Source organism: Capricornis sumatraensis, chromosome 20 (assembly GCF_032405125.1).
Source record: "Capricornis sumatraensis isolate serow.1 chromosome 20, serow.2, whole genome shotgun sequence".
NCBI lineage: Eukaryota > Metazoa > Chordata > Mammalia > Artiodactyla > Bovidae > Capricornis > Capricornis sumatraensis.
In genome coordinates, this window is record NC_091088.1 from 61308455 (window position 1) to 61335986 (window position 27532).

Consider the following 27532-nt stretch of genomic DNA (forward strand, 5'->3'; position numbering starts at 1 on the left):
TTTCGGGAGATGAGCTTAATGTGCTTTTTCCTATGTTGTTTTCACTTTATTTTATTATGGAAAGAGTAGAGCAAATAGACCCCACTCTAGTACTCTTGCCTGGAAAATCCCATGGATGGAGGAGCCTGGAAGGCTGCCGTCCATGGGATGGCTAAGAGTTGGACACGACTGAGAGATTTCACTTTCACTTTTCACTTTCATGCATTGGAGAAGGAAATGGCAACCCACTCCAGTGTTCTTGCCTGGAGAATCCCAGGGATGGGAGAGCCTGGTGGGCTGCAGTCTCTGGGGTCGCACAGAGTCGGACACGACTGAAGCGACTTAGCAACAGCAGCAGCAGCAGCAGCAGCAGAGCAAATAGAGTAGGGGGGCTGTGTGTATCCATCACTCAGCTCTTACCTTATCGCCTTTTTGTTGGTCCTGCTTCCTTTCCATCCTGGCATTTTTTTTCTGCTCCTTTCTGTTTTTTGGGCCACACATCGCAGCATGTGGGATCTTAGTTCCCCAACCAAGCATCAAACCCATGTTCCCTGTATTGGACATGCAGAGTCTTAACCACTGGACCACCAGGAAGGTTCTACCATTCTACCTCCTCCGCCCCATCCCGACAATCCCAGGCTCTGTGTCTTCTCACCCATTGTTTTATCATCTTCATATCATGGTATTTGATAACATACAAAAGAACATTCACAAGAGATATGTAAGTGGTAAAGCAGAGTGAATGCTCGAGTGACCTCTCACATCCCCACCCCTCCTCCAGCGATGGGACCATTCCCAATGCCTGGAGTCTCAGTGCCCTCCCTGCCCGGTCCTCCCACCTCCCTCAGGATCGTGCTCACTCTGCTAGTGCCCTGTGTATATCGTTTCATTTGACGTCAAGATTTCTGAGACTCTTTGGCCATCAGCTGGGACAAGCGATGATGTCAAATGAACAGCAGTGATGGGAACTGCTACCAGTTCTCAGGGGATAGGATTTTTTTTTTGTTTTGGTTTATTTTTGGCTGCTCTGGCCTTTCTTTGCTGCACGTGGGCTTTCTCTGGTTGTGGCTGTCTTGTTGTGGAGCATGGGCTCTGGAGCTCAGGGTCAGCAGTTGTGGAACATGGGCTTAGTTGCTCTGTGACATGTAGGATCTTCCTGGACCAGGGATCAAACCTGGGTCCCATGCATTGGCAGGTGAATTCTTAACCACTGGGCCACCAGGGAAGTCCAGGGGTTAGGATTCGGGATACATCACATTCAGGATTTAATTTGTTTTTTTTTTTTCTTTAATCATGATAACCGATACATATCATGAAGTTTATCATTTTAACCATTCTTTTTCCTTGAGGGGGGCCATGCCACACCATATGTGGGATCTTAGTTCCCTGACCAAGGATTGAACCCACGCACCCCCTGCAGTGGAAGCACTGAGTCTTAACCACTGGGCTACCAGGGAAGTCCTTGTTTTAACCATTCTTAAGTGTACCATTCAGTGGCATGAAGTGTTTTCACATTGTCATGCAAACCATCGCCCCACTTGTAAATTTTATCTTTATAATCACTTTTTTATAAGGATTACTATCCTTCTTTTACAGGGAAGGAAACTGAGGCTCAGAGCATTAAAGTGGCTTTTCCAGGCTTTTGCAGCTTGGGATCTGGATACAGTTACTGGCTCTGGGAGCCCACACTCTCAGCACCAGGGTCAGCTGTTCTCTGGGTATTAGAATTCTAGCAAACACTGGTAGTGCCTCTGGGCACCCAGTACTGGACCAGATGAGCCAAACTCTGGGACCCTGACCATCCTCAGTATACAGATGAGGAAATTCACATTCAGGGTGAGGGAATCATTTGGCTGGCGAGTGCCAAGCCAGGATTGGAGCCAGGGCCATCTGATACCATCTCCCAGCTGGCATGGGGCAGGGAGGGGGCCAGCCAAGGACTCAGATGCTTAAAATACAACTCGGGTATGTGTTCTGATGGGGAACTCAGAGCGCCAGGATTGAGCCACTCGTGCAGATGAGGACTTGTTCGTGTCTCTGGATTCCAGGTGGGCTGGCAGCATGATTATTAAGAGCCCAGCTTTGGCGCAAAACTCATTGTCTTAAATCTGTGCCACTTCCAAGCTGGACTAGGGTTTGACTGTCCTGAGCCTCAGTTTCCTCATCTGTAAAATGGGAGCTGACTGTGTTAGAATTCCTTCATATAATGCGAGGACTCAGGTTTTACAGCCTGTCCGGTGTTCTGACTGTGGGTGGCGTATCAAAAGCACCCTGTAAACTTTGCTTCTGGGACTTCCCTAGCAGTCCAGTGGTTAAGACACCACACTCTCAGTGCAGGGGCCACAGGTTCTATCCCGGGTCAGGTAACAGATCCCACATGCCTCATGGGCACACAGCCAAATAAAAACAAAACAGAACTTTGCTTCTGTTATTCATCTCAGTGATCTTGGGCAAATCTCTAACATAGAGCTTGGCAAACGTTTTTTGTGAAAGGCTAGAGACCTGGGCTTGATCCCTGGGTTGGGAAGATCCTGTGGAGCAGGGCATGACCACCCACTCCAGTGTTCTTGCCTGGAGAATCCCAGGGACAGAGGAGCCTGGCAGGCTATCGTCCATGGGGTCGCAAAGAATCGGATACGACTGAGCGGCTAAGCACAGCACACAGATAATAAATACTTTAAGCTTCGCAAGCTGCTTACGGTGTCTGCCAGGTATTCTTTTGGTTTTGTTTGTTTTTTGATTTTCTTTTTCACAATCCTTTAAAGTAGAAGCCATTCTTAACTCATAGATTTATAGAAATGGGCCACTGGCCATAGTTTATGGTAAAACAAGGGCAGCCCAGTAGAAATAATCATACGAGCCATGTTCCTCATTTCAAATTTTCTTATATCTACACTTCTTTAAAAAATGTTAAAAGATGTGTGAGGTTAGCCATAGGGTTTTCTTTAACCCAGTACATCTGAAATATTTAGTTTCTGGACAGTTTAGGAAGAGTTAGTGAGTTGTTCTACGATCTTTCTTGTTTACCAAGTCTTTGAAATCCAGACTATATTTTACACTTACAGAACATTGATTCAGATGAACTGTGTTTCAAGTACTCAAGAGCCACGTGTGGGGAGGGCTTACTGAACTGGACAGTATAGGGTTAACAGCCCTCTCTGCTTCAGCTTCCCCACCTGTAAAATGAGCATGAGAATATTAACTCCCAGTCCTTAGGAATGTTGAAGATTTATCAGGAGCTGATCTCTGAGCATGTAAGTTTATTGGATGGAGAAAAGTATGTGGAGGGCAGTCCAGGCAGAGGGAATAGTCTGTGCAAAGGCCCTGTGGTGAGGCATGTCTCTGTGATCTGTTGGGATGGAAGCAAGGGCTTAAGTGGCTGGACAGCAGGAGCTGAGGCTGGGAAGGTGGGCAGAGTCCAGATCATGCTGGGGTGAGATCAGGGGGTGCCTGCTTGAGAATCTGCTCTGGGTTGTCTGGCTGCTTCTCTGCCCCGGCCAGCAGGGAGGTGGCCGGGAAACTGCAGTCCTGTTCGACAGTCTGTCCACTGCCTTAGTTCTGTGACACAGACTCCCCTGTGTCTGAACCTGTAGCTTTCTCGCTAATGGCCAAGCTGGGTGCCTCTACCTTACTCATATCCTGCTGCTTACTCCCCTTGTCTCAGCTTTGTCACCATTCAGATTCCCAGAAGACAGTCTGATTGGTCCAGCACAGCATTTGAAGTAAAGATGAGCTTCATGATGTGCCTGCTGATTGGCTGCCCTTGTCAGGTCTCCTCCAATCAGCTGTGGCTTCCATTGAATAGGGGCCATGGGTGGGGCAACTTTCCCACTTAGGGGAAGTGGGTGTGGTCTGGGATTTGATTGACATGGGGAAAGAAAGGAAAGACGTGGCTTTGGGACTAATGGACCCTGGTTGGGGAGAAGGCAGGGAGGATGTCGCCAGGGCCTGGATGATTGGGGGATGGTGGGATCCTGGGAGGAAGAGTGGTTTGGGGAAAGAAGCCAAGCCCAATCGGGATGTGGTGAGTTGAGGGCCCCACGTCCAGTTAAGAGAAATAGCTGGCTCCTTAGAGAAAGGAGATTGGCAGTGGCAAGAGACAGAGGAAGAGGTGCTCTGATGGATTTTTTTCAAAAACATCTGAGAACTGGAACGAGGAACATTGTATTCACAATGAGAGGGAAAAAAAGGCACCCCTAGTCAGGGGCCCCTGCATATTCAGAGACTTGAAAATCAGAGAGTCTGGGCTTTGGGTGCTGAGCTTTGAGGACCACCCCAGGATGGCCTGGGGTGGGAGAAAGGAAAGGAAACTGAGGCAGTCTCTGTGCCAGGCTGTGGAATCTGCTTTGGGGGCCCTGGTGGAAGGTTCTAGAGCAGGCAGGATGTAAATCAACTTTTCAGTCCTTGAAAAGGATTGGAAATAGACTTTTTGATGTTTAGGCTTCGACCTGAGGAGCCAGGAGTGAGGATTGAAAACTGTGGCATCATTGGGGAACGCACTTGGGGTGAGAGGTTCACAGCCCTGTCTCATCCTGCCTCCTTATTTTTTTTTTTTCCCCTTTCTGCCTCATTCTCTCCAATGAGATTGCAGCCAAGAACCTCTCTGGCCCTCATTTTCATTCGGTTATTTTAACTCCTCCTCTCTGTTCCCCTGGCTGATGTGAAGGATACAAAAATTCGTGGATGTGAAAACATTTGACCAAAAACCAAGAGTAGATAACCAGTACGTGGCATTCAGGCTTCTGAGCTGCAGCTGCTGTCAGCGGCAGACATCACTAACTGATCCCAGCACTTGCTGCTCCTGAGCCTAGTGCTCAGGGCAGCCATGATCAATCCATTGGCGTTATCATCTGAGTCCTGTTTATCACTTGACTGTGGATTCTTTGGATGCCAGGGCTTGCCTGTCATTCATCTCTGGGTTATCACAAAGCCCAGTGCATATTTCCCACTGTATTCTTATTCTTTACTTACTGATGCCTGTCAGTTGCTCTTTTCTAGAGCCATAGCTGTCCTACAGATTACCTGGCAGTCCCTGGTCATCACCCAGCCCCCTCAAGGGAGACACAGCCTCATTTAGGTGTCACTTCTTCAAGGAAGCATTCTTGGATTGAGCCTGAGTCCTGAGTCCTTCTAGGCTTCTGGACACCTGCCATCAGCACATTTATTACTCGTGCTGTTATTGTTTTTATGCCCAAGCCTGGTTCCCAGGTACCCCTCTTACTCCCTGAGATCAAATTCTGGGCTTGACATCCTTTGTTCTCTCAGTGCCCTACTGGGATACATAAGGGTTTGGGGATGGGGGTCTGAGTATGCTAAGGGGAGTGTGGATTAGGGAGCCTTTGTGTCACTGTCCAGCCCTGCAGTGGACAGGCTGATGAAATAAATGGTCTCAGGTTACCTGCCACGTGTCTTTTCTAGGCACAAGCCACTACTTCACCCTGTTTTGTTTCTTTGCTTGTCTTATTATGTCTGTAATGACGACCCCGAAAAAGGCTTTGTCAGCCTTGTTCTCTGCCGTACCGTGGTCCCCATCACCATATCTCAAAGACGGTGGGTGCGTGAGTGCTCAGATCCTGTCATTTCCTTGAGTCATGCAGATGGCTTGTTCCAGAATAGATTCAGGGAACTAGATCTGGTAGACAGAGTGCTTGAAGAACTATGGATGGAGGTTCCTAACACTGTATAAGAGACAGTGACCAAAACTATCCCAAAGAAAAAGAAGTGGAAGAAGGCAAAGTGGTTCTCCAAGCAGATCTTACAAATAACAGAAAAGAACAGAAGCGAAAGGCAGAGGAGAAAGGGAAAGATACATCAACTGAATGCAGAGCTCCAGAAAATAGCAAGGAGAAATAAGAAAGCCTTCTTAGTGAACAATGCAAAGAAACAGGAAAACAGTAGAATGGGAAAGACTAGAGATCTCTTCAAGAAAATTGGAGACACCAAGGGAGCATTTCATGCAAGGATGGTCACAATAAAGGACAGAAACAGCAAGGACCTAACAGAAGCAGAAGAGATTAAGAAGAGGTGGCAAGAATACACGAAGAACTATACAAAAAAAGGTCTCAATAACCCGGATAACCACAATGATGTGGTCACTCATCTAGAGCCAGACATCCTGGAGTGTGAAGTCAAGTGGGCCTTAGGAAGCATCACTATGAACAAAGCTAGTGGAGGTGATGGAATTCCAGTTGAGCTATTTAAAAATCCTAAAAGATGGTGCTGTGACAGTGCTGCACTCAATATGTCAGCAAATTTGGAAAACACAGCAGGATTGGAAAAGGACAGTTTTCATTCCAAAGAAAGTTTAAACTACTGTACAATTGTGCTCATTTCATATGCTAGCAAGGTATTGCTCAAAAACCTTCAAGCTAGGCTCCAAACAGTACGTGAACTGAGAACTTTCAGATGTATAAGCTGGATATAGAAAAGGCAAAGGAACCAGAGGTCAAACTGCCAACATCTGTTGGATCATAGAAAAAGTAAGGGAATTCAAGAAAAATATTTACTTCTGCTTCATTGACTACGCTAAAGCCTTTGAGTGTGTGGATCACCACAGACTGTGGAAAATTCTTAACGTGATGGGAATACCAGACCACCTTAACTGCCTCCTGAGAAACGTATATGCAGGTCAAGTTAGAACTGGACACGGAATGATAGACTCCTTCAAAATTGAGACAGGAGTTCATCAAGGCTGTATATTGTCACCCTGCTTATTTAACTTATATGCAGAGTACATCATATGAAGTGCCAGGCTGAGAGAATCACAAGTGGGACTCGAGATTGCCAGGAGAAGTATTGGCAACCTCAGATATGCAGATGATACCTAATGGCAGAAAGCAAAGAGGAACTAGAGAGCCTCTTGATGAGAGTGAAAGAAGGGAGTGAAAAATCTGGCTTAAAAGTCAACATTCAAAAAACTAAGATCGTGGTATTTGGTCCCATCACTTCCTGGCAAATACATGGGGAAAAAGTGGAAATAGTGACAGATTTTATTTTCTTGGGCTCCAAAATCACTTTGTACAGTGACTGCAGCCAGGAAATTAAAAGGCATTTGCTCCTTGGAAGGAAAGCTATGACAAACCTAGACAGAGTATTAAAAAGCAGAGACGTCATTTTGCTGACAAAGGTCCATCTAGTCAAAGCTATGGTTTTTCCAGTAGTCATGTACAGATGTGAGAGTTGGACCATAAAGAAGGCTGAGTGCTAAAGAATTGTTTTCAAATTGTGGTGCTGCAGAAGACTCTTGAGAGTCCCTTGGACTGCAGGACTGCAAGGAGATCAATCCAGTCCATCCTAAAGAAAATCAACCCTGAATACTCATTGGAAGGACTGATGCTGAAGCTGAAACTTCAGTACTTTGACCACCTGATGTGAAAAGCCAAGTCATTGGAAAAGACTGATGCTGGGAAAGACTGAGGGCAAGAGAAGAGGGCAACAGAGGATGAGATGGTTGGATGGCATCAACGACACAATGGACATGAGTTTGAGCAAGCTCCAGGAGATGGTGAAGGACGGGGAACCCTGGCGTGCTGCAGTCCATGGGGTGGCAAAGAGCTGGATATGACTGAACGACAACAACAATCACACCATAAAGCTATGATAAGTAAAACCTGGTAGCACAGAATGAACGGCCTATTTGTAACAACATGAGTGGAACTAGAGATTATCGTACTGAGTGAAGTAAGAAAGACAAATACCATGTGAAAACACTTGCATGTGGAATCTGCAGTACGACACGAATGAACTTAACTACAAAGCAGAAACAGACTCACAGACATTGAGAGCGGACTTGTGATTGCCAAGGTGGTCGTGGGTGGGGAGGGAAGGATGGGGAGTCTGGGATTACCAGATGTAAACTGTTGTATATAGGATGGATAAACTACATTCTATAGCACAGGGAACTATATTCAGTATCCTGTGATAAACCATAATGGGAAAGAATATAAAAAAAGAATATGTATAACTGAGTCACTTTGCTGTATAGCAGAAATTAGTGCAACATTGTAAATCAACTATACTTCAATACAAAGAAACAGACAAAAAACAGTAGAATGAACAGCCCGGTTGGAAATACACATTGTCCTCAGTGGTTCGGTTCAGGATTTTCCAATTTGGTGGTGATGCAAATGCCATACGCATTTGATTTTGAATTCTTTTCTATTCCTCGGCTAATGATACATGCTTTGATACTCTTGTGATGGTGGGCAAGTAGCAGGGAGCAACAGAAACCTCCAGTTCACGGTCAGCCACGCAGTTAATCACAAGAGTAAAGAAGTGATACACTTTCAAGCCTCCCGTGTCCAGACAAACATTCTGTTTTTTACTTTCAGTCCAGTATTCAATAAATTACATGAGATACTTTACAGTTTATTATAAAATAGGTTTTGTGTTAGATGACTTAGTGTTCTGAGAACGTTTAAGGCAGGCTGGGCGAAGCTATGCTGTATGATGTATTTAGGTGTATTTGGTTTATTGGGAGGGAACTCCATGGCAAGTCAGAGAAGTTCTGTGTTGGGTGAGCTGTAGGAAGGCAGGGCAAGATTCAAGCTGCAGCCCCAGAGCTGAGAGCATCAGGATGCCAAAGATACCCATCAGCTGGGTCTTCGTTGGTTCTTGTTGACGACGATGTCTTTTTTCTTCAGGGGGTGTGAAGGGAGGAGAGAGGTCAGGAATTGGGTCTGGAAGGGCTGGGGTGGGGGTTGACCCTGTGGTCTTGCTGTGCCCCTCCTCAGCTGGCCTTGCAGACTGGGCGTGAGCCCCCACCCATCTGGCGAGTCCAGAAGGCGCTGCTGCAGAAATTCACTCCAGAGATCAAGGATGGACAGCGACAGTTTTGTGCCACCAGTAATGTGAGCCTGTGGAGGAGAGCGAGGGCCAGGGGCGGGGGGAGCCGGGGTCCCCCTCACACATGACTCTGATTTACTGTGGGTCTACGAGGCGTCCAGAAGCTGCTCTCCAGCCCCTGGCAGGCTCCCGCGGTAGCGCAGGGTGGGGCTGGGAGTTCAGGGCGTTGGGCTGCCCATCTGCAGGGGACGGAGTTCTTCACGTGCTCCTTTGCTTTCGTAGTATTTGGGGTACTTCGGGGACGCCAAAAACCGGTACCAGCGCCTGTACGTCAAGTTCCTGGAAAACGTCAACAAGAAGGATTACGTGAGGGTCTGTGCTCGGAAACCTTGGCACCGGCCCCCAGTGCCTGTCAGGTACCTTGGAGGCCGCGGGGCAGGTCGTAGGTGGTGCCAACAGGCCTAGGGGTGAAACATACTAAGATATTGACATAAGATCAACCATTTTAAAGTACAAAATGCTTGAAAGCAAGAGTCGGGAAGAGGGTGCAGAGACCCTGAGAGTGGGGGCCTCAGAGAGATGGGGACAGAAACCAACTCCGCAAGAGTCTGTGCTTTCAGCTGTGGGCTAGGTAGTGGGGGCCGGGGTACCCCAAGGGGGACAATTTGCGTTTCAGGGGCTGCTGAGCACAGTCCCATCTATGTCTCCTTCCAGGCGCTCTGGGCAGGCCAAGGGTCCCATGTCCGCTGGGGGTAGCTCCGCACCGCCCCCCAAGGCCCCGGTACCACCTCCTAAGCCCGAGAACCCTGACAAAACGACGTCCGAGAAGCCCCCCGAGCAGACGACTGACACGGCCATGCCTGAGCCCCCTGCCCCCGCGAAGCCGTCGCCACCACGGCCCGTTGAGAAGGAAAAGGAGAAAGAGAGGGCAACGCGCGCAGAACGGCCGCTGCGGGGCGAGCGGGGCATGGGTGCCCGGCAGATTCGGCCGGATCGTAACCTTACCACGGGCCAGCCCGCCACCTCCCGGCTGCCCAAGTCCCGACCCACCAAGGTGAAGGCCGAGCCGCCCCCCAAGAAGAGGAAGAAGTGGCTGAAGGAGGCGGCAGGCAACGCCTCAGCGGGCGGGGGCCCACCGGGCAGCTCCTCGGACTCGGAGTCATCCCCCGGGGCCCCCAGTGAGGACGGTAAGGCCATCGGCAGCTGTGGGGCTGGTGGGGAGGCGACCCTGTGGTTTTCAGAAAGAGGCATGGGTCGTTATTATACAGAGGACTCCAGGCAGCATCAGCAGACAGTCATGGTAGTAATGAGTTAAAAATCATAGCCATAGCTGATGGTTATCTGGCACCTAACCACGTGATAGGCTGTCCCATAAGTTGTTTATACATGTTAACTTGCTTGATTTTTTACCGTGGCCCTATGAAATAGATACTCCATATTATCCTCAAATACAGGTGAGCAAACTGACGTAGAGAGAGTTCACAGCTGGGTGTGGAATCCCACCTGAGTTGGCTTGCGTCCAGCAGAGTCTCAGGCTGTGCTTCCATACTGTTTTGTCTCAGAACAGGCACGTTCTGGGGCTTCCCAGGTGGCTCAGTGGGTAAAGAATCTGCCTGCAGTGCAGGAGACCTGAGACAGGGGTTCGATCCCTGGATCGGGAAGATCCCATGGAGGACAGCACGGCAACCCACTCCACTATTCTTGCCTGTAGAATCCCATCGACAGAGGAGCCTGGAGGGCTATAGTCCATAGAGTTGCAAAGAGTCCAATAGTTGCAAGTTGCAAAGAATTGACTGAAGCGCCTGAGCATGCACACGCGTAAGCAGGTTCTGAGGAGAACTGGGGACCAGCATCTGTCCTGGAAGCCCAGAGACAGTGGTGTTCCCTATGACCCGCTGGGTGACTCTAGGAAGTGGGTGGCAGCACCTCAGTGACCTCACCTGTAAAATGGGTTAATAATAAAGTCAAGTGGGTGTTCACAGTAGAGCATGTACGAGGGTACTCGACTATAGTGGGCACCAGATGGGAGCTCCATTGCTTAGAATGATGTCTGGTTTATTATGACAGTAACAACAAAAATATATGTGCACATATGTATAAAAATATAATAGCTGACTTAGTGCTTTTAAGTGACAGGCATCATTTTAAGCATTTTACACATTGGCTCATTTCACCTTTAGATAAACCCTGTGGGGTTAGGTACTTTAGAATTCTCATTTCATTTAAAAATATTTATTATTTATTTGGCTGCGCCAGGGTTTGGTTGTGGCATGTGGGATCTTAGTTCCCTAGCCAGAGTGCGAGCCCAGGCCCCCTACAATGGGAGTCTTAGCCACTGGACCACCAGGGAAGTCCCTGTCCTCATTTTATTTTCAACAGTTTTTAAATTAATTAATTTATTTATTATCCTCATTTTAAAGATGAGAACACTGAGGCCGTGGGAGGTGCCGTGACTTGCCCAAGGTCACCTACTCTTTCAGGTGTAGTACAGGGGTAGCTGTTTTAACGGAGGCTAAATATACAGCTAGTCAGTCAAATGAGAGAGATGGAGTTAATTCTCTTTCCATCGAAGTCCTGATGAAGTAGAAGATTTGTGGAGAATAAGAGGCTCCTCTCAAGGTTGTCCAGGTCCAGGTTTCTTTTCCTCTTGTTGCTCTGCCACCCCCAAGCTTGTTGTCGTCAAGCACGTGGTGGGAGGCATAGCTCAGCAGCCCCACAGCTGCAGTCCTGCCAGTAGGAAAGGACCCAAAGGTAGGGGTATGACTGACCTTTCAGCTCAGGGCCAGATCTGGGGATGGCCCACATCCGGTCTCCTCGTTATCCCACTGGCCAGAACTCGTCACATGGCCACGTCTAGCTGCAAAGGAGCCTGGGAAATCCAGTCTTTTGTGGGTGGTGGGCTCATTCTGACCAGGTGGAAACCCCCTTGGCTGGTTACAGCTGGGTCAGGGGAAGATGCTGGCAAGGGAGGAGCTTAATCAAAGGCCCAGATTTGCAGGACTTTTATTTCTTAAAACAGTTTTGTACATCTAATTCATGTACCGTGTGGCTCACCCATTTAAAAGCCATAATTGTTTGACTTTTAGTATAGTCAGAGCTGTGTATCCATCTGGCAATCAACTACTTTAGAGTATTTTCATTGCCCCTGAAAGACACCCTGCTTCCTTTGTCCATCACTTCCCTTACTCCCCTTCTTCATCCCTAAGCAACCAGTAATTTACTAATTTCTGTAGATTTGCCTATTCTGTATATTTCATTGTAAGGGATATCACACGATGTGCACTCCTGAAGGACTAGCATCTTTGCTTAGCGTGTTTTGGATGTCCGTCCATGTTGTAGTGTGTATCAGTACTTCATTCTTTTTTTTTAAATTGAACTACAGTTGATTTACAATACTAGTTTCAGGTGTACAATATAGTGACTCAATATGTTTATAGATTATACTCCATTTAAAGTTATTATGAAATATTGGCTATGTTTCTGATGCTTGTACACTATATCCCTGTAGCTTATTTATTATTATACATAGTTGTTTATAGTATTTCATTCTTTTTTAAGGCCAAATACTATTCCATAGCTTGGATATGCCACATTTTATTTATTCATGGACTAGTTGATGGGCATTTGGGCTGTTTTCCACTTTTTGGCTACTGCTGCTGTGAACCTATGTGGACAGCCCAGAATTTTCTGAACCTATGAAATGGGAGAAACTAAATTCTACACCCTTTGGGGAAGCTGTTCCCCAGCCAAGGGTCAGTATCTTTCTCTCAGTCTGGTTCTTTGTCCATACACCCCATTTCACCAGGAGCCCCTCCAGGGCAGGGTGAGCCTGACTCCTGTCTGGATGCCCTGAAGGTTCTGCCCAGACAAGGAGACCTCAGAGCAACCCTCTCACTGGTCTAAGACTGGTGACTCTCTGTGCTAGAAGCTGATGCGTCTCCTTGGATTCACAATGAAAGTTCTAAGAAGGGGCTGTACCCTTTCTCCCTTCCTTTAGTCCATTCTCAATCTGGCTTTCTCAGCCCCTTTCTGCAGATGTTAATTGAATACCTACTATGTGCCATGAACTGAGGGTTCTAACTTTGCACAGAGTAGACAAAAGCATGTATCCCCATGGGAGTTTAGTCTCTCTGGGGGAATCGATCAGATAAAGATGTTATGTAATAGAATTTCATAGAAAACTATGAAAAATCATCAGTGTAAGGCTGGGTGGGATTAAGGGCAGTAGAGAAAAATAAATCTGGTAAACAGGATCCGAGTGGGATCCTGGGTGATTATTTTCTGGAGAGGGGGGAGTGGGGGAAGGTTTCTGGAAGTGACATTGGAGCCAAGCTCTGAATGCAACAGGGCTGCGGTGGTGTGACATTAGGGGAGAGAACATTCTGGACTGGGCGTGTCTGAGGATCAGGAAAGAGGCCAGGCGCTGGAGGAAGTGAGGGCAGAGAAGGAACAAGACCAGATCCTGGAGAGACAAGGAACTTGGGACTTTGCAGCCCTACTGGCAGGATTTTATCTCGAGCGAGACAGGAACCATAGGAAGGTTCAGGCCGAGGCTTGACAGGGTGTGACTTCTGCTGCCAGGTCGTCACTCTGGGCTCTTGAAACCGCTGTCAGCGAGGACCGTCCATGTGGATAAATCAGGCGGCCATTTCTCAGGCCTCTTCCTAAGGGATTTTTTGGGGTCTTAAGAACATGCGTGGGCCTCCTGCTTCTGTTTTCTCCCCATTGCTCCTTGAGTTGCTAGTGGGTGTCCCTCCAGTGCTATCCTTGGGGGATTCTCTGGTTAGGACTCTGAGGTTTCACCACAGGGGCCCGGGTACCATCCCTGGTCAGGTAACTAAGATCCCATGAACCAGGTAGCATACACTACAAAAATTCCATCTTGTTGCTTGACCTTCCGTCAAGCAACTTGGCAGGCTCCCTTCACTTCCGTGAGCCTCAGACTCCTTTCTTTACCCTGGCCACCCTCCCAGCCTACCCCCAACCCACTCCCAGAGTTCACGGAGCAGGTCCCAGTCTCTGTATCTCAGACGCAGCCCCACTAGCCACCTGCTCACCAGGCCAGACCCTCCAGGCCCCTCCCTCACCTCTGCAGCTGGGAAACCCCCAGTCCCACCCCTCTGACCCCAACTGCCCCCACCACCACTGCCCTGTCCCACAGCCCTGGCCCAGACACTGGCCCTCCTGCCCCTCAAAATCTCTGTACCTGTCCCTCCAGCCCCATCCCCGCCTTGTTCTTTCTTAGCTGCTCCATTGTCCTGGCCTCTGGTCTCCCCCTCTGATCCATCAACATGGCCTCGGAAAGCTTGGTCTCCAATTACCTTCACCCTTCCCTGCTCACAGCTCTCTCCCATGGCTCCCTAGGATGCCTCCCTAAAAAAGCCCCTGCCCTTTGCTCCTCATTTTGGAGGCCCCACGTGGTCTGGCCTACACTAACCTTTGTAGTCTCAGTTCCCACCTCTTCCCTCAATCTTGTCCTTTGTGATATGATCTCTTGAACTTGATTCACTGGTTTGGAAACCAATTCTGCTGCTGCTTTAGACTTTACAGAAACTTCATGGAACTGGTCAAACACAAAGGTCACCGACCTGGAATTCTCTTTCTGATCTCAAGGTTTGATGCTTGTGTGACCTTTAATAGCCTTCCCTGACTTGCCAGGCTGAGCTCGTGATGGTACCTGTGATTTACCCTTAGAGTTTATTGTTCTGGTATTGGAGAGTCTTCCCTCAGCGGACTCAGAAGTTGGAATAATGGATCCATGTCTTCTTTTCTTCCCCTCCAGAGCGGGCAGTACCTGGGCGTCTGCTGAAAACCCGGGCGATGCGGGAAATGTACCGGAGCTACGTGGAGATGCTGGTGAGCACGGCACTTGACCCAGACATGATCCAGGCCCTGGAGGACACACATGGTAAGTGAACCCAGACCCTCAACCCCTGCTTTCCTCCCACCGTGTATCATTGTGGGGCTAAGCTCTTCTGATGATGTCCCTCCTCCCCTTTCAGACGAGCTGTACCTCCCACCCATGCGGAAGATTGATGGCCTCCTGAATGAGCACAAGAAAAAAGTCCTGAAGCGGCTGTCGCTGAGCCCAGCCCTGCAGGTGCTTGGGGGGCTGGGCAAGCGGTTTCTGGGACCCAGAGCTCAGGCCCAGAGGAGACACGTGCCCGTCAGCCACTGTGCTTCTTCCCATAGCTTTGGGCCCTGGAGGGGGCGATCGTTGGAAGGCTCAGGCTTGGCCAGGAGAATAGTGGAAGGCTGAGATGTTCCATGGGGATCTCTGGGCCCAGCATCCCCGTCCACCCAGATAGAGAAAAGCTGGGATGGCCTGGAGGGGTCACTGTCAAGGTCTGGGCTGGGCTGCTGGGCAGGCCCAGCAGAGCGTGGTTATGGAGTACAAATTTGGGGACAAAAGGTGAACTAGGGCCTGGACCCAGGGCTCGCTGGGGCAGAGTGTTGAGCAGATTCTGATGGCTTCTCTTGTCAACATAATTCAGGCTCTTCGAATTTCAGGCTGGAGCATGAAGTTGTCTATGTAATTTCCCTTCTGGGATGGGAAGTTAGGGTGGCTCCGGAAATTCTGGGAGATAACACTAATCTGGCTCTGAGAATTCTGATGGGGATGTTACTGTGGTGCTGAGAATTGGGCTGTAAAATATCAGGATGGCTCAGAATTCAGCCATGGAATGTTAGTCTGGCCCTGAAGGTTTGTGGGGGGCGAATGTTAGTCTAGTTCTGAGAATTCTGGGATGGATTTTAGGCTAGCTTTAAAAATTCTTATTGAGATATTAGCCTGACTGAAAACATGGGGTAATCTGGTTCAGGAACTCTGGGTGGGATGTCAGGGTGACTCTGAGAATCCTGGGATTGACTATTCGTCTGGCTCTGAGAAAACAGGGCTGGGTGTTGTGCTAGGATTAAAAATTCCACTGTAATGGGAATTCCCTGTGGTGCAGTGTTTAGGACTCCACACTTTCACTGATGAGTACACAGGTTCAATCCCTGGTCAGGGAACTAAGATCCTGTAAGTCTTGTTGGCATGCCCCCCTCTCCAAACAAAAAAAAATTTACATGGTAGAACATTAGGGTAGGTCTGAGCATTATGGGATGGAATATGAGTCTGGTTGTATAATTCTGTGGTGGATGTTAGGGATTCTGGGTTTCAGGCCAACTCAGAATATTGAGTAGGACTTGCAAGTGACTCTGGAAGCTTGGGTGGGATGTTAGCAGTCTCAGAAAGGCCTGGGCTGGGCCACAGAGCGCATGATAAGGGTCACCAGCCTGGCCTAGGTTTCTGCTGTCCTTGGAGGAAACCGAGATGCTTGTGTCTTTTCTGACGGGTTTTCTGGGTGAAACCCAGGCATCTGACCACTCGGAATCTCAGAACCGGGGAGGTGGGTGGGTCTGGGGTGGGCGGGTCCAAGGAGGTCCCCCTGACCCCCGGATTCCTGCAGGACGCCCTGCACACGTTCCCCCAGCTGCAAGTGGAGCAGAGTGGGGAGGGCTCCCCTGAGGAGGGGGCCGTGCGGCTGCGGCCAGCCGGGGAACCCTACAACCGCAAGACGCTCAGCAAGCTCAAGAGGAGCGTGGTCCGAGCCCAGGTGCGATGGGTAACCGGAGAGGCGGGGCCTTGACGGGAAGGTGGGGGGACAGGGGCGGGGCCCAGACTGGAGGTGTGTGGGTCAGGGGCGGGGCCTGGGCTGGAGGTGTGTGGGTCGGGGGCGTGGCCTGGGAGGGAGGGCGGGGTTGGGTGGGGCGTGGAAGGAGGGGCTGCCTCATGCTGGGCAGGGTGGCTGAGGCCTCTCCACTCCACTTGCCCAGGAGTTCAAGGTTGAACTGGACAAATCGGGATACTACACGCTCTACCACTCACTCCACCACTATAAGTACCACACCTTCCTGCGCTGCCGGGACCAGGTGAGCCCACGCACGCCCCCGCACGTATCACTCTGGGATTCTGCCCATCACAGGCTCCTGGCTGGACCCTGGCAGTCCAGGTCCCCGACCCATCTTCCCTCAGACCCAGGAGTCCCACTCCCAGCCCCCTTCTCCCTGAGACACTGACCCTGAGGCCCCCAGCCCCCTCCCACCCCAGATCTACGTTTAATCCCCTGCAGACCCTGGCCATCGAGGGCGGCGCAGAGGACCTAGGCCAGGAGGAGGTAGTCCAGCAGTGCATGCGGAATCAGCCGTGGCTGGAACAGCTCTTTGACTCCTTCAGCGACCTGCTGGCCCAAGCACAGGCCCACAGCCGCTGCGGGTGACCCCACCCTGGCCTGGGGGGGGCCACCTCCTCCATGAACCGAGAATGGGGACAGAACTGTGCCCTCAGGAGTTAACCCCTGGGCCCCATTGCTGGGGAAGGGGGGGGTCATTGGTCAGGGTGTGTTTGTGCTGCCCCCGCAGGGCAGGGTTCAAAGTTCGACTCCCCCCACCTCCCAAGCCCTCTCCACTCCCTCCCCTTTCCTCCCACTGTCGGGTGTACAGAGAAATTATTTATATATATGTATAAATGTCTATTTAGTAACGGTTTCCCTCCCCCGCCTTGCCCCGATCCCCCCTCCATGGCCATAGCCCCAGCCCCCTCCACCTTGTACATAATGTATAGGAAAAGTCTATGTATGGTTGAGGGGGGCGGGCGGCTTCAGAGAGCTGGGGGACCCCTTTCCCCCTCCCCGCAAGCCCTCCCTCACAGGCCAAGATCTTTGCTAAAGGCCATTCCCTCCCCAGGGCATTTGGCGTCGGGTGGGAGGGGGAAAACGCATCTTGTTAATTATTTTTAATCTTATTTATTGTACATACCTGGGGCGGGGGTCTGGGGAGGTGGAGGGGGGAGGAGGGTCCCCTCCCTTTACCCCTCCCACTCCTTTTCTACTGCGATTTGTCTGTGTCTGCCCCCTCCACCCCCATCCCCTTGTCATCTGGATGTGGTTCTATTTTTTATCAGTCTCTTCTCTCCTCCTCCCTCTCTCTAACCCCTCTGCTCCCATCTCCCCACCACCCTTCGTCTCTTGCTCTTTCTTGGGCTTCTGTACAACTCAACTTGTATACACTGTGTACACACAACCAGCCAAACGAAAACCCAACGGCAAACACTTTATCGGCTGGCTGGAGTGCCTCTGTCCTGCGACGTGGCGGGGCGGGGGGTGAGGGGTGGCTGGCATGGGCAGAGTCTGGAATCTGGAATGTGGCTTTTCTGGAGCCCTGGAAGGTGGTTGGGCTGGGGTCACTGTTTTCCATTATGTCTTGCTGTGGTAACAAATTAGCCCACCCCAAAACTTAATACCTTGAAAACAACAAACATTTATACCTTAGGGTTTCTGAGTTCAGGAATTTGGGAGCCAGTTAGTTGGGTGGTATTAGGGTCAGTCGTGAGGGTGCAGCCCTCATGGGTTTGACTGAGGTTGAAGGGTCTGCTTTAAGGTGGCTCACTCATGTGGCTCTTGGCTGGAGGCCTCAGTTGCTTGCCGTGTGGACTGTGCCATAGGATGGCTTAAGAGTCTTCCAGACGTGACAGCTGGCTTCCCCCAGAGTGCATGATTGAAAGGAGAGATCAAGGAGAAGGCCACTTAATCTTTACGTCCTAAACTCAGACACTGTGCTCCACTGCTGCTGCCACACTGTTCATTAGAGGAGGGTCGTTAAGCCCAGCACACACTTGAGGGGAATCAAGCTCTACTTTGTGAAGGGGAAAGTATATGAATTTGGGGTGTTACCTTTAAACCAGTCCAGGCTGTGATGGGTGTCAGGAGTTAACCAGGTTTCTCTTGGCTCCCAAGGCTTGAGGGTTCTTGAACTTGAAGTAAGGGTTCCAGGGTGAACCCTGGAACTGTAAGATCCTAAGTGGGTTGGCATTTTAGAGGTCAGCCTGCAGAGTTGAATGTGAATTCCTGTATTTTCACACCTTCCTGGAATCCTCAAAGAGCTGGTAGAGATGTAGACTCGGGTTCTTTCTCAGCCCTGAGTCAGAACCCATTTTTAAAATAAAATCCTGGGAGGATTCTAATATGCGTTCAAGTTTCAGGAACAATGTTCTAGAATAAGAATAAGAGTGTTAACAATTTGGAGGTCAACTGGTGTCTTCTAGAACCCAGCCTATAAGGTAGTGAGTAAGCCATTGTTCTAGATCGCAAACGCATCCTCAAAAGGAGACCATTGGTATTTTAGAACTCTGGAGTCAGTGTTGAGGGTGGCTGGTCAAGGGGTAGAGACCCAACAGGAAGTGTAAGGTGGATTATCCGCATTCTAGATTCTCTTCCAGATGAAACTGAGGAAGAACCCCTCTTCTAGAACCTTGGATATTGGCTAGATCATAACCAATGTGATAAATTCTAGAGACCTGGTTTTATAGAATAGAGGACTGCTAGTAACATCTGAGGACCATGACAGAGTGAATGATGAGCCATTTACTTTCTAGAATCATGGAATTAAGATGAGTCATTAGTGTCCTTGAACTCTGACTATAGCAAATGAGTGCAGCCTCTGTGAGGGAGTCACACTTCTTGACTCTGGGCTGCTGATGTCAAATTGGGACCAAAGGTCCCTGGATTGTCCCAGAGTAGAGATCCAGGGTAGAATTTGGAAGAAATGTTCAGAAGGTGACCTGCGGAGGCAGTATCATCCCTTTGGGGACAGAATTATCTTGTGGTTGGCCTTCAGAATTCAACTGTCCAAATTCCTATATCAGCTCCAGCACTGACCAGACAAGTTGGATAATAGCCTCTACCCTCAGCTTTGTTATCTGTAAAATGGGCTGCTGTCAAGACAAAGGAAAGCTATTTGTTTGAAGCACTGTTCAGTGCATAGCAGGAGACCCGGAGAGGTTTGGTAACGGTCCAAGAGATGGTGAAAGGGAGGAGAAGCAAAGAACTACAAAGATGGTTAAAGCGGGGGACATTAAAACTCCCAAGGGGTTTGAAATCACTGACAAGCCCTGCTAAGCCCAGGGGAGGGCAGGATCCAGAGACTTACAGGCACACACTTCACGTAGGCAGATGCCAACTGGGCCAGCCCAGCCTGTTCGCTGTTGTCTGATGAGCTTTGGCATGGTGGTGGCTGCAAACTTTCCAAACATGGCCTGCCAGTTGTCATGTGGGTTTTGTATCTGTGCCTTTTTTAGGGGCAAGCAGTAGCTTTCATCACTTTCTCGGAGTGCATCTTGGTCTTCTGAGAAAAGAGGTGTCCCAGCCAGAACTTAACCCCATTAGACAACACAGAAAAGACTGCTAGCGGCGAGACTGGTAGGAGCTGGGGGGAGAGGAGTTAGCAGGGGCCCCCCAGGTTCCTGTTGAGAGGAGCTCGCCCCTGACTGGGGCTTAGGTGGAGATATCAGATCTTAAATGAAACATCCCCGTCCCACAGGGGAGGCCTTTGCTGAACAGAGGTTCTTCTGCGGGAGTGGACGCTGGGGAAGGGAGGGGAAACTCAGCACAATATGTCTGAGCCACGCTTATTCCCAGGGCAGAAGGTTGAACCCAGGCCAAGGATTCTGTGATAATGAAACCCGGAAAGGGATCTTTAGCTAATCATTGTTCTAATCTGGAATACAGAGGGACCTTCATGCTTCCAAGACTGGAGAACTCTGTCATTGCTCCTGAGCGCAGAGTACCTCCCAGGCGCTGCTTTCATCCTCTGGGTGCAGGTTTGGTTCCTAAAGTCAGTGGGAAGTAACTGCAGTCTCCCCCACTCTGCAGATGTGAAAACAGAAGCACGCACAAAGGCACTTGCCTAGGAGGGTCAGCACCAGATTGGAACCCAGGCAGCCTGCTGCGAGGGGCCACGCGGGGTCATCGTCCACCCCAGAACCAGGAAGCAGGTTCTGGGGTGGGTGGATGGGTGTGAAGGGAGCATTTTGGGATCAGGGCCCAGAGATTCTGTTGAGAATTAGCCGATGTAGGGGTGGGGGGAAGAGATCATTGACTGTTTAACAGTAGTCAGGCGGGGACCAAAGTTCCAGGAGACACGGACATCTTGGTTGGGATTTCTGGTTTGGTTTGTTGGAGTTCAGAGATGGTCTGTCTGGGACTTCTCTGGTGGTGCAGTGGCTGATTGCGTTCTCAGTTCACGGGCCCTGGGTTTGATCTCTGGTCCAGGAACTAGATCCCACATAGCAAAACAGACCTGGCACAGCCAAATAAGGAAGTATTTTTTAAAAAAGATGGCCTGTCTGATGGACCTGGGCAATGGGGGAGTGGTGTTCTCCGCTTCTGGCTCCAGTCTTCGAAGTTAGCAGCTGCAGTACAGAATTGGGGGTCCTGATCCCCAAACCATTGTCACCCTATACTTCAGCCCCACCCCCCCACCCCCAGAGGAGAGGCTGGCAGGGGGGTGCCTCCACACCAGCCTCCAGTTGAATTCAAGGTTGAGAGTCAGATGTCATCCTAACGAGAGCTTCCTGGAACTGAGAACCTGTCTGTCGGCGGCTTAAACACCATTCAGCCCACCTGTGCCTTCTCCCCTCCGCAGCCAAACCGCCTTTCTCAATACACATTGGAGGTGGGAGGCAGGTGGGCACGGTTTGTAGCAGTTGCTGCCTGTCTCCAAGGTCTAGAACACCACTTCTGTCCGACAGACCTTTCTGCAGTATGAGAGTATTGTGTGTGTGCCCTGCCCATGGCGGTGGGGGTGGGGTGTGGGTAGTAGCCACTAAGTCACACGTGTGAATACTGAGCTTTTGAATGTGGCTGTGTGACTCAGGAGCTGAGTTTTTACATTGAAGTTAATTTAAATAGCCACATGTAGCTTCTGGCTACCAGACTGAAAAGTGCAGTTCTAGAACTTACCAGAAAAAAAGATTTTTTTATTTACCGCCCCCCTACCCCTGCCCCCGTCACCAGCTCCTCCCTGCCTGCCTGTGGGAATCTTAGTTCTCTGACCAGGGATCCAACCCATACTCCCTGCCTTGGAAGGCAAAGTGTTAACCACTAGACTGCCAGGGAAGTCCCCCCTCAAACTATCCTCATCCCAACAAAATGCCCACCTAGACAGAAGAGGGTGGAATCTGTTAAGAGAGGAAGTGGGGGGTCAGACGGCTGGCTCAGCTGGACCCTGCCCTGAGCAAATCGGTCTTAGATCCGATGGTTCTTGGTGGCGCTAGGCTTTAGCGAGTGTGCACAGGCCTGGAGTTCACCTGGTCCCTTTTATAAAAAAACACCTCCTTGGCAGTGACATTTATTTCTCTGGGGAGGGGAGTTATATACAGCAGTGACCCGGGTGCCCGGGAGCCCTCACCCTTGGGCTCGGGTAGGGGAAGGCAGCGGTGACAGAAGGCACAGGGTGGTCACGGCCCCCGGGGGGGAGGCCAGGAATTGCGGGTGCGGGTGTAGTGTGTCCTGGGAGACCCAGATCGGGAAGGGTGCTCAGTGAGAGCAGCTGGTCCCTACAGAAGGACACAGGGGCAGCCTCTGGCCTTCTTCCTGGGGGCGCTGGGCGGGGAGGGCGGGAGCTCTTGTTCCTGGTACTTCCTGTGGGAAAAGGCTGGTGAGTTTGGGTGGAGTAGGGGCTTAGGGGATGAGGAGGATCACGGGAAGGGGGCTCAGCTCACCGGACGGCCCGCACCAGCTGCTCGAAGGCTTCATCCACGTTGAGGCGCAGTTTGGCAGAAGCTTCAAAGTAGGCCACGTGGTGGGAGGCACTGAAGGTGGAGGCTTCAGATCGGGGGACCTGGGGCACAAGGGGGATACGGAAGAGTCAGGTGCCTGCAGTCAAGGCTAGTCCCAGCCAGGGTGGGGAGGCAGAAAGACACACTGTGTGCTCTAACTGGGGTAACGTACTGCGGAGGCTCAAGTGTAGAGGAAAAGGTCCCTGGTGATCACGACGGAGGAGCCCAAGGGGCTGGGTGCCATGTAAGAAGGGAGTCAGAGAAGGCTCCACAGACCTTCCTGAGTTGTCGGGCAGAGAAAAGTCAGGGTGTTCCCGGCAGAGACCCAAGCAAAGCTCCAAGGCCTTAATCGAAAAGATGAGTTCTGTGTGGAAATCAGAGTCTGTGTGATAGGGAAATGGTGAGAACAGAGGACGGAGAGGACAGGGCCGCGGGGGTGGGCATCCAAGGCCAGGTGGCTGAGCTGCGGTGTGAGCAGGGGAGGGGCAGGTGGAGTGGGAGGTTGACTGGAGGGGAGAAATCCAGAGGAGGTGAAGGGCAGGCTCCAGGTGGGAACAAGAGGAGGGGTCAGGACAGAACAATGCTGGGGCTGGTAGACCCTGGGGGAGGCACCCTTTTTCCTTTTTCCCATTCAGCCACTTCTCCTGAGAACTCCCATGTGGGCAACGGTGGGGACTGAGAAGCTATGACTAGTGGGGTGTGTGGCTGCAGACCAAGGGAGTCAGAAGAAGATGCTGACATGAGGAGCCTCAGGAGGTGGTGCCAGAAGGAACCTCCCAGACTGAGATGGGGTTGGGGTCGGGGGTAGGGGGGAAATCCCAGACCTGGCGCTGTGTTTCCAGATCCGCCTTGTTGCCAACCAACACGATGGGGAAGTCGTCTCGGTCCTTGACTCGAAGGATCTGCGTGAAGAGCTTGCCCACCTCGTTGAAACTGCAGATGAAGCCAGAGGTCCAGCCAGCTGCTCTCTGCCCGCGCCCCCTCCCTACCCACCCCCCCACCATCCTGTCACTCTCACCTCTGCCTGTCATTAATGGCAAACACCAGCAGGAAGCCGTGGCCCGCACGCATGTACTGTTCCCGCATGGCACCAAACTCCTCCTGGCCGGCGGTGTCCAGGACTGCAGAGAGAGGGAAAAGGGTCTCCAAGGGGACGGGGGTCTGGTCAGCTACCCCCAAGAGCCCTCAGCCCTGCCACCCTTCCCCCCACCGTCGCCCCTGCCGCCCTCACTGTCTAGCCGGGCTGGGACGCCATCCACAGTGCAGATCTTCGTGTAGGAGTCTTCAATAGTGGGGTCGTAGTCAGACACAAAGTAGGACTGGTGAGACGGGGAGAGGACCTCGTTAGTGCAGCACCCCAGCAAAGGTGACGTAGCCCAGCCTCTGAGCCCTGACTTTATCGGCCTCCTTCCTTCTGGGTCTCTTCCTCTCCCTGAGTCTGTCTCCCTCTCTCTGGGTCTCTGGGCCTTCCCATTGCCTTCCCCAGGCTCTTCTGTCTCCTGGTCCTCTCTCTGTTTTTCTGGTATAAGGTACATTCCTGGCGTCGTCGTTACATCCTGGCTGTGTGGCACTGGACGAATCACTTCCCTTCTAAATCAGTTCCCCTCTCTGAACCTCAGTTTTCTTATTTGGAAAATGAGGATAAAAATAGCTGTAGGCTCAGGGAAAACCCCTGTTCAGTATTCAACACATCACTTGGGCATAGTAGGTGCTTGGTTATTGGGAGCTGTTCTTGTGCAGAATCTGCCTGTCTAGCTTTCTCTTCTCCTCCTTTTTCTCTTCCCTTTCCTCCCCCCTCCTCCCCTTCCCCTCCTCCTCCCCCTTCCCCCCCTCCTCCCCGTTCCCCTCCTCCTCCCCCTTCCCCTCCTCCTCCTTCTCCTCGGGCAGTTTCTCCTCCCAAGGGAAGGTCCCGGTTCCAATCCGGCGGCGAGAAGCTGCCCCGCCCGCAGGCCGGCCCCTCCCTTCCTGCCCGGTCCCGCCCGCCTCCAGCCAGGCTTTGGGCCAGTTTTGGGTCTTCCCCTGGGTGCAAGGGGCCCAGGGCTGGGGCCTTTCTCTACACAGACAGGGGCTCCCAGGCAGGTGCTGGGTGGGGTCTCTTGGTGGAGAGCTCTGTGGTAGCGTCTCAGTAGCAGACAGACACCTTTCTCGGGTTTCTCTGAGGTGGGAGGGTTTCTCTTGGTAATGGGGTGGAAGTTTCCCACGCAGAGGCGGGTTTTCAGGAGAGAAGTGATGACCTGGCAGCTGGGGGTCTGCAGGCTGCATTCTGCCTGTTAGAGGAGTGTTTGATGAGGGAGGGATCTAGCCCTAGGGGACTGAGGGGTGTGTCTGCAAAGGGGAAGCTCAGTGGTGAGAACTGGGGGCTGCGCTCAGGAGCATCTGGGAGATTTGCCCTAGAATACAGAGTCTAGAGAGTCTTAAAGACCCTGGAGACGCATTTAACATATCAGAGACACTCTCAAGGGGCAGGTCTGTCTGGAGGTGTCAAGAATCTGGGGGCCTGCTCCATGGAGATGATTTGAGGACTAGCCAGATTTTCAGAGAGGGACTCGGGGAATCGGAGTGGAGGACGACTCAAGATGCAAGAGTGGTTGGTTTTCCTTGGGGAAGGCTGGCAGGGGGGAGGGTCTCGGTCTGGAGGGATGGGGGATTCCCAGAACTTGGGATCTCAGAGTTCTCTGGAATGGCCAGAGGGCAGAATCTGACTAGGGGAATCTCAGGGGCGTTCTCCCAGTTAGGTTCTGGGTGGCTCAGAGGAGAAGCTGGGATCTGGGATTTGGGGGAGATGGGGCTCAGGCTGGGGGGAGGTGGCACCATGGGGGGGGTGGGCGCCCATGAGAGTGCTTAGGGTCTGGATGGGGTGACTTCTGGATTTAAGGTGCTCCCAGGAGGCACCCAGGGTCAGGTCAGCAGGGAAGCGGGGTTCTGAGTACTAGGGATGGGGTGATGGGTCTCAGGACACAAGTACAGGAGGAACGTCCCTCGTGTTTGGGGGGTGGTGGAGGCCACAAGGGGCTCAGAGTCACATCTGAGGGGATTTCTTTTAAGATTAGAGGGCCTCATAGGAGGGGCTGAGTGATGGGTCGAGGGGAAACGGGAGCTCTGGGATCCCGCAAAGGGCTCAGTTCTAGGTCCCGGGGGCACCCCCCCGGGTGAGGGCCCTCTACCTGGATGAACTGGATGGTTAGCGCGCTCTTGCCCACGCCGCCGCCGCCCACGACCACCAGCTTGTGTGTCTCGCTGGGTGGGGGGTCCCCGGGTCCCGGCACCCCGCCCCGGGGCCGCCCCCGCCCTGTCCCGGACGCCGCCCCGCTGCTCATGTCGCCACCGCTGCCTCTGCCGCCGCTACCGCCTGGGGGGGGACCGGGCGGGGCGTAGGGGCGGGCCACGCTAATAAGGCTACTGCATAATCATGAGCTCCAGCGAGAAGGGCTTGTGTCTCCGGACACTTAAGGAGGAGGCAAGGCCTGGGGATAGGGGGAGCTATGCTAATAAGGGTAGGCAACCGGGGTTAGCCAAGAAGGGGAATTCCAAGTGGAGCAGAAGAATGCTAATAGAGAGCTTTGCTCACCCGGAGCGGCGCCACGCGCTCTCGGCTGCCGGGCCGCCTGGGGGCGGAGCTATGCTAATAAAGGCCTCATTCTCTCGGCGGACGGGTTGAGAAGCTCGTTCGGGGTGGGGCTATGCAAAGAAGAAACTCGGGGATGCAGTTTCTTAGGACGCCATCCCGGAGGCCTCCTTCTAGTAGGCGGAGCTCAAGGACTCGCGCGCGGCCGTATATAGGCGCGCTCCGAGAAAGGAGCAAGTCTTGAGGGGAAGCTCAGCCTCCGACCTGGGATCCTAGCCAGGCTCCCGACCCGGATGTCTGGGCTGGTTGCTGGAGGCTCCGCCCGCTAAGGGACCCAGGCTTCCGGTCCCTGCTGTCCCAGCCAAGCGGAAGACAGACTGGGAGGGAAGATGGGGCCCTGGATGGGGACAGAGGCTAGCTGGGCAGGGAGGGGCCGTGAGATCACTGCATTCCTAATTCATGAGCCAGCTCACTCAAGCCGAGATGCCTGGGTTATGAACGGTCTAGGGTCAAGATGTCTGGGTCATGAGAGAGGAGAAAGCTGAGACCCCAAGGTCTCTAGGAGGGAAGCCCAGACCCCTGAGTCCCTAGGAGAGAATTGGGCTGAAGGTTTGAACTCCTGGATCCTTGGAAGGAGGGGACCAGGGGGTCCTTAGTACTAGGTTCGTAAAGGAGAGAACTGAGAACCCAGACTCTTGGATCCAGTGGTTGCAGGGGCTAGGGACCGAAAGTTCTGGACCCGAGGGGGTTAGTGAACCCGAACACCTGTGTTAGTGTAAGATATTTGCTTGAGACCTGGATCTAAAAACCAAGAAGGGCTCAGATTTCTGAGTCCCATGTGTGCTTAGTCGCTAGGTCGTGTCCGACTCGTTGCGACCCCATGGACGCAATCTGAGCCCGCCAGATTCATGGACTGTAGGCTCCTCTGTTCATGAGGATTCTCCAGGCAAGAATACTGGAGGGGGTTGCCATGCCCTCCTCCAGGGAATACTCCCAACCCAGGGATCGAACACAGGTCTCCCGCATTGCAGGCGGATTCTTTACCGGCTGAACAACAGTCCCATGGAGGAGGGAAATATGCTCTGAGAGGAGTTTGGGCTTTTCTGTCCTAAATGAGGAGGAGGCTGTAGGGTCGGGCTCCTAGGTTCTAAATTTAGCGAGGACTTGGTATCGGGATTCGGGGATCCCTAGAATGTAGGCGGGGCAGCTCCCAACCAGTCCTGCATTTTTTTCCCTACGGCACACTCCGCGGAACTACAACTCCCTTGCATCTGTCAGGCTGACCGCTCTTTACGTCACTTCCTTTACCGCCGCTCTTTCCGCGCGCGTGCAGGGCACTATGGGGCCTAATCGCGGGCTACCGCAACCCCGCCCACTTCACCCCTCATCCCCTTGCCGTCCCCTCGCGGCAAAGGCGACGCGAGGACTACGCCTCCCGGCGTGCATCGCGCGCACCCTGCCCATGTGTCCCGTTGGCTGCCGGGAAACTGAGTCCGGAGCCTTCTCACCAGCCTTCGCCGCACCGTGCTCGGTACTTGAAGTCCCGGCAAGCTCGGCGGCGTTTTAGCTCCACCCCTCTCCTCCCTCTGCTCGCGAGCCCCGCCCCA

General features: G+C 51.9%; 2 protein-coding genes across 2 annotated transcripts in view; one reads left to right on the forward strand and one right to left on the reverse strand.

The window, feature by feature from the left end:
- The window catches only part of PRR12 (proline rich 12), a 28509-nt gene extending 11165 nt beyond the window's left edge, over positions 1-17344 (forward strand). The window contains exons 7-14 of the mRNA XM_068992125.1: positions 8712-8828; positions 9046-9179; positions 9478-9950; positions 14546-14671; positions 14766-14863; positions 16215-16361; positions 16582-16677; positions 16878-17344. Of these exons, the coding sequence (XP_068848226.1) occupies positions 8712-8828; positions 9046-9179; positions 9478-9950; positions 14546-14671; positions 14766-14863; positions 16215-16361; positions 16582-16677; positions 16878-17024 (1338 nt within the window). The 3' untranslated portion in view covers positions 17025-17344. The remainder of the gene's footprint in view (positions 1-8711; positions 8829-9045; positions 9180-9477; positions 9951-14545; positions 14672-14765; positions 14864-16214; positions 16362-16581; positions 16678-16877) is intronic.
- Positions 17345-21936: 4592 nt separating this feature from the next.
- On the reverse strand, positions 21937-25687 carry RRAS (RAS related). The gene is made up of 6 exons (XM_068992414.1): positions 25525-25687; positions 23592-23679; positions 23379-23481; positions 23185-23293; positions 22304-22422; positions 21937-22223 (listed from the first exon to the last, which is right to left on the reverse strand). Exons 1-6 carry the CDS (start codon positions 25675-25677, stop codon positions 22139-22141), a joined length of 657 nt encoding a protein of 218 aa, XP_068848515.1. The 5' UTR covers positions 25678-25687; the 3' UTR covers positions 21937-22138.
- Positions 25688-27532: the final 1845 nt, after the last annotated feature.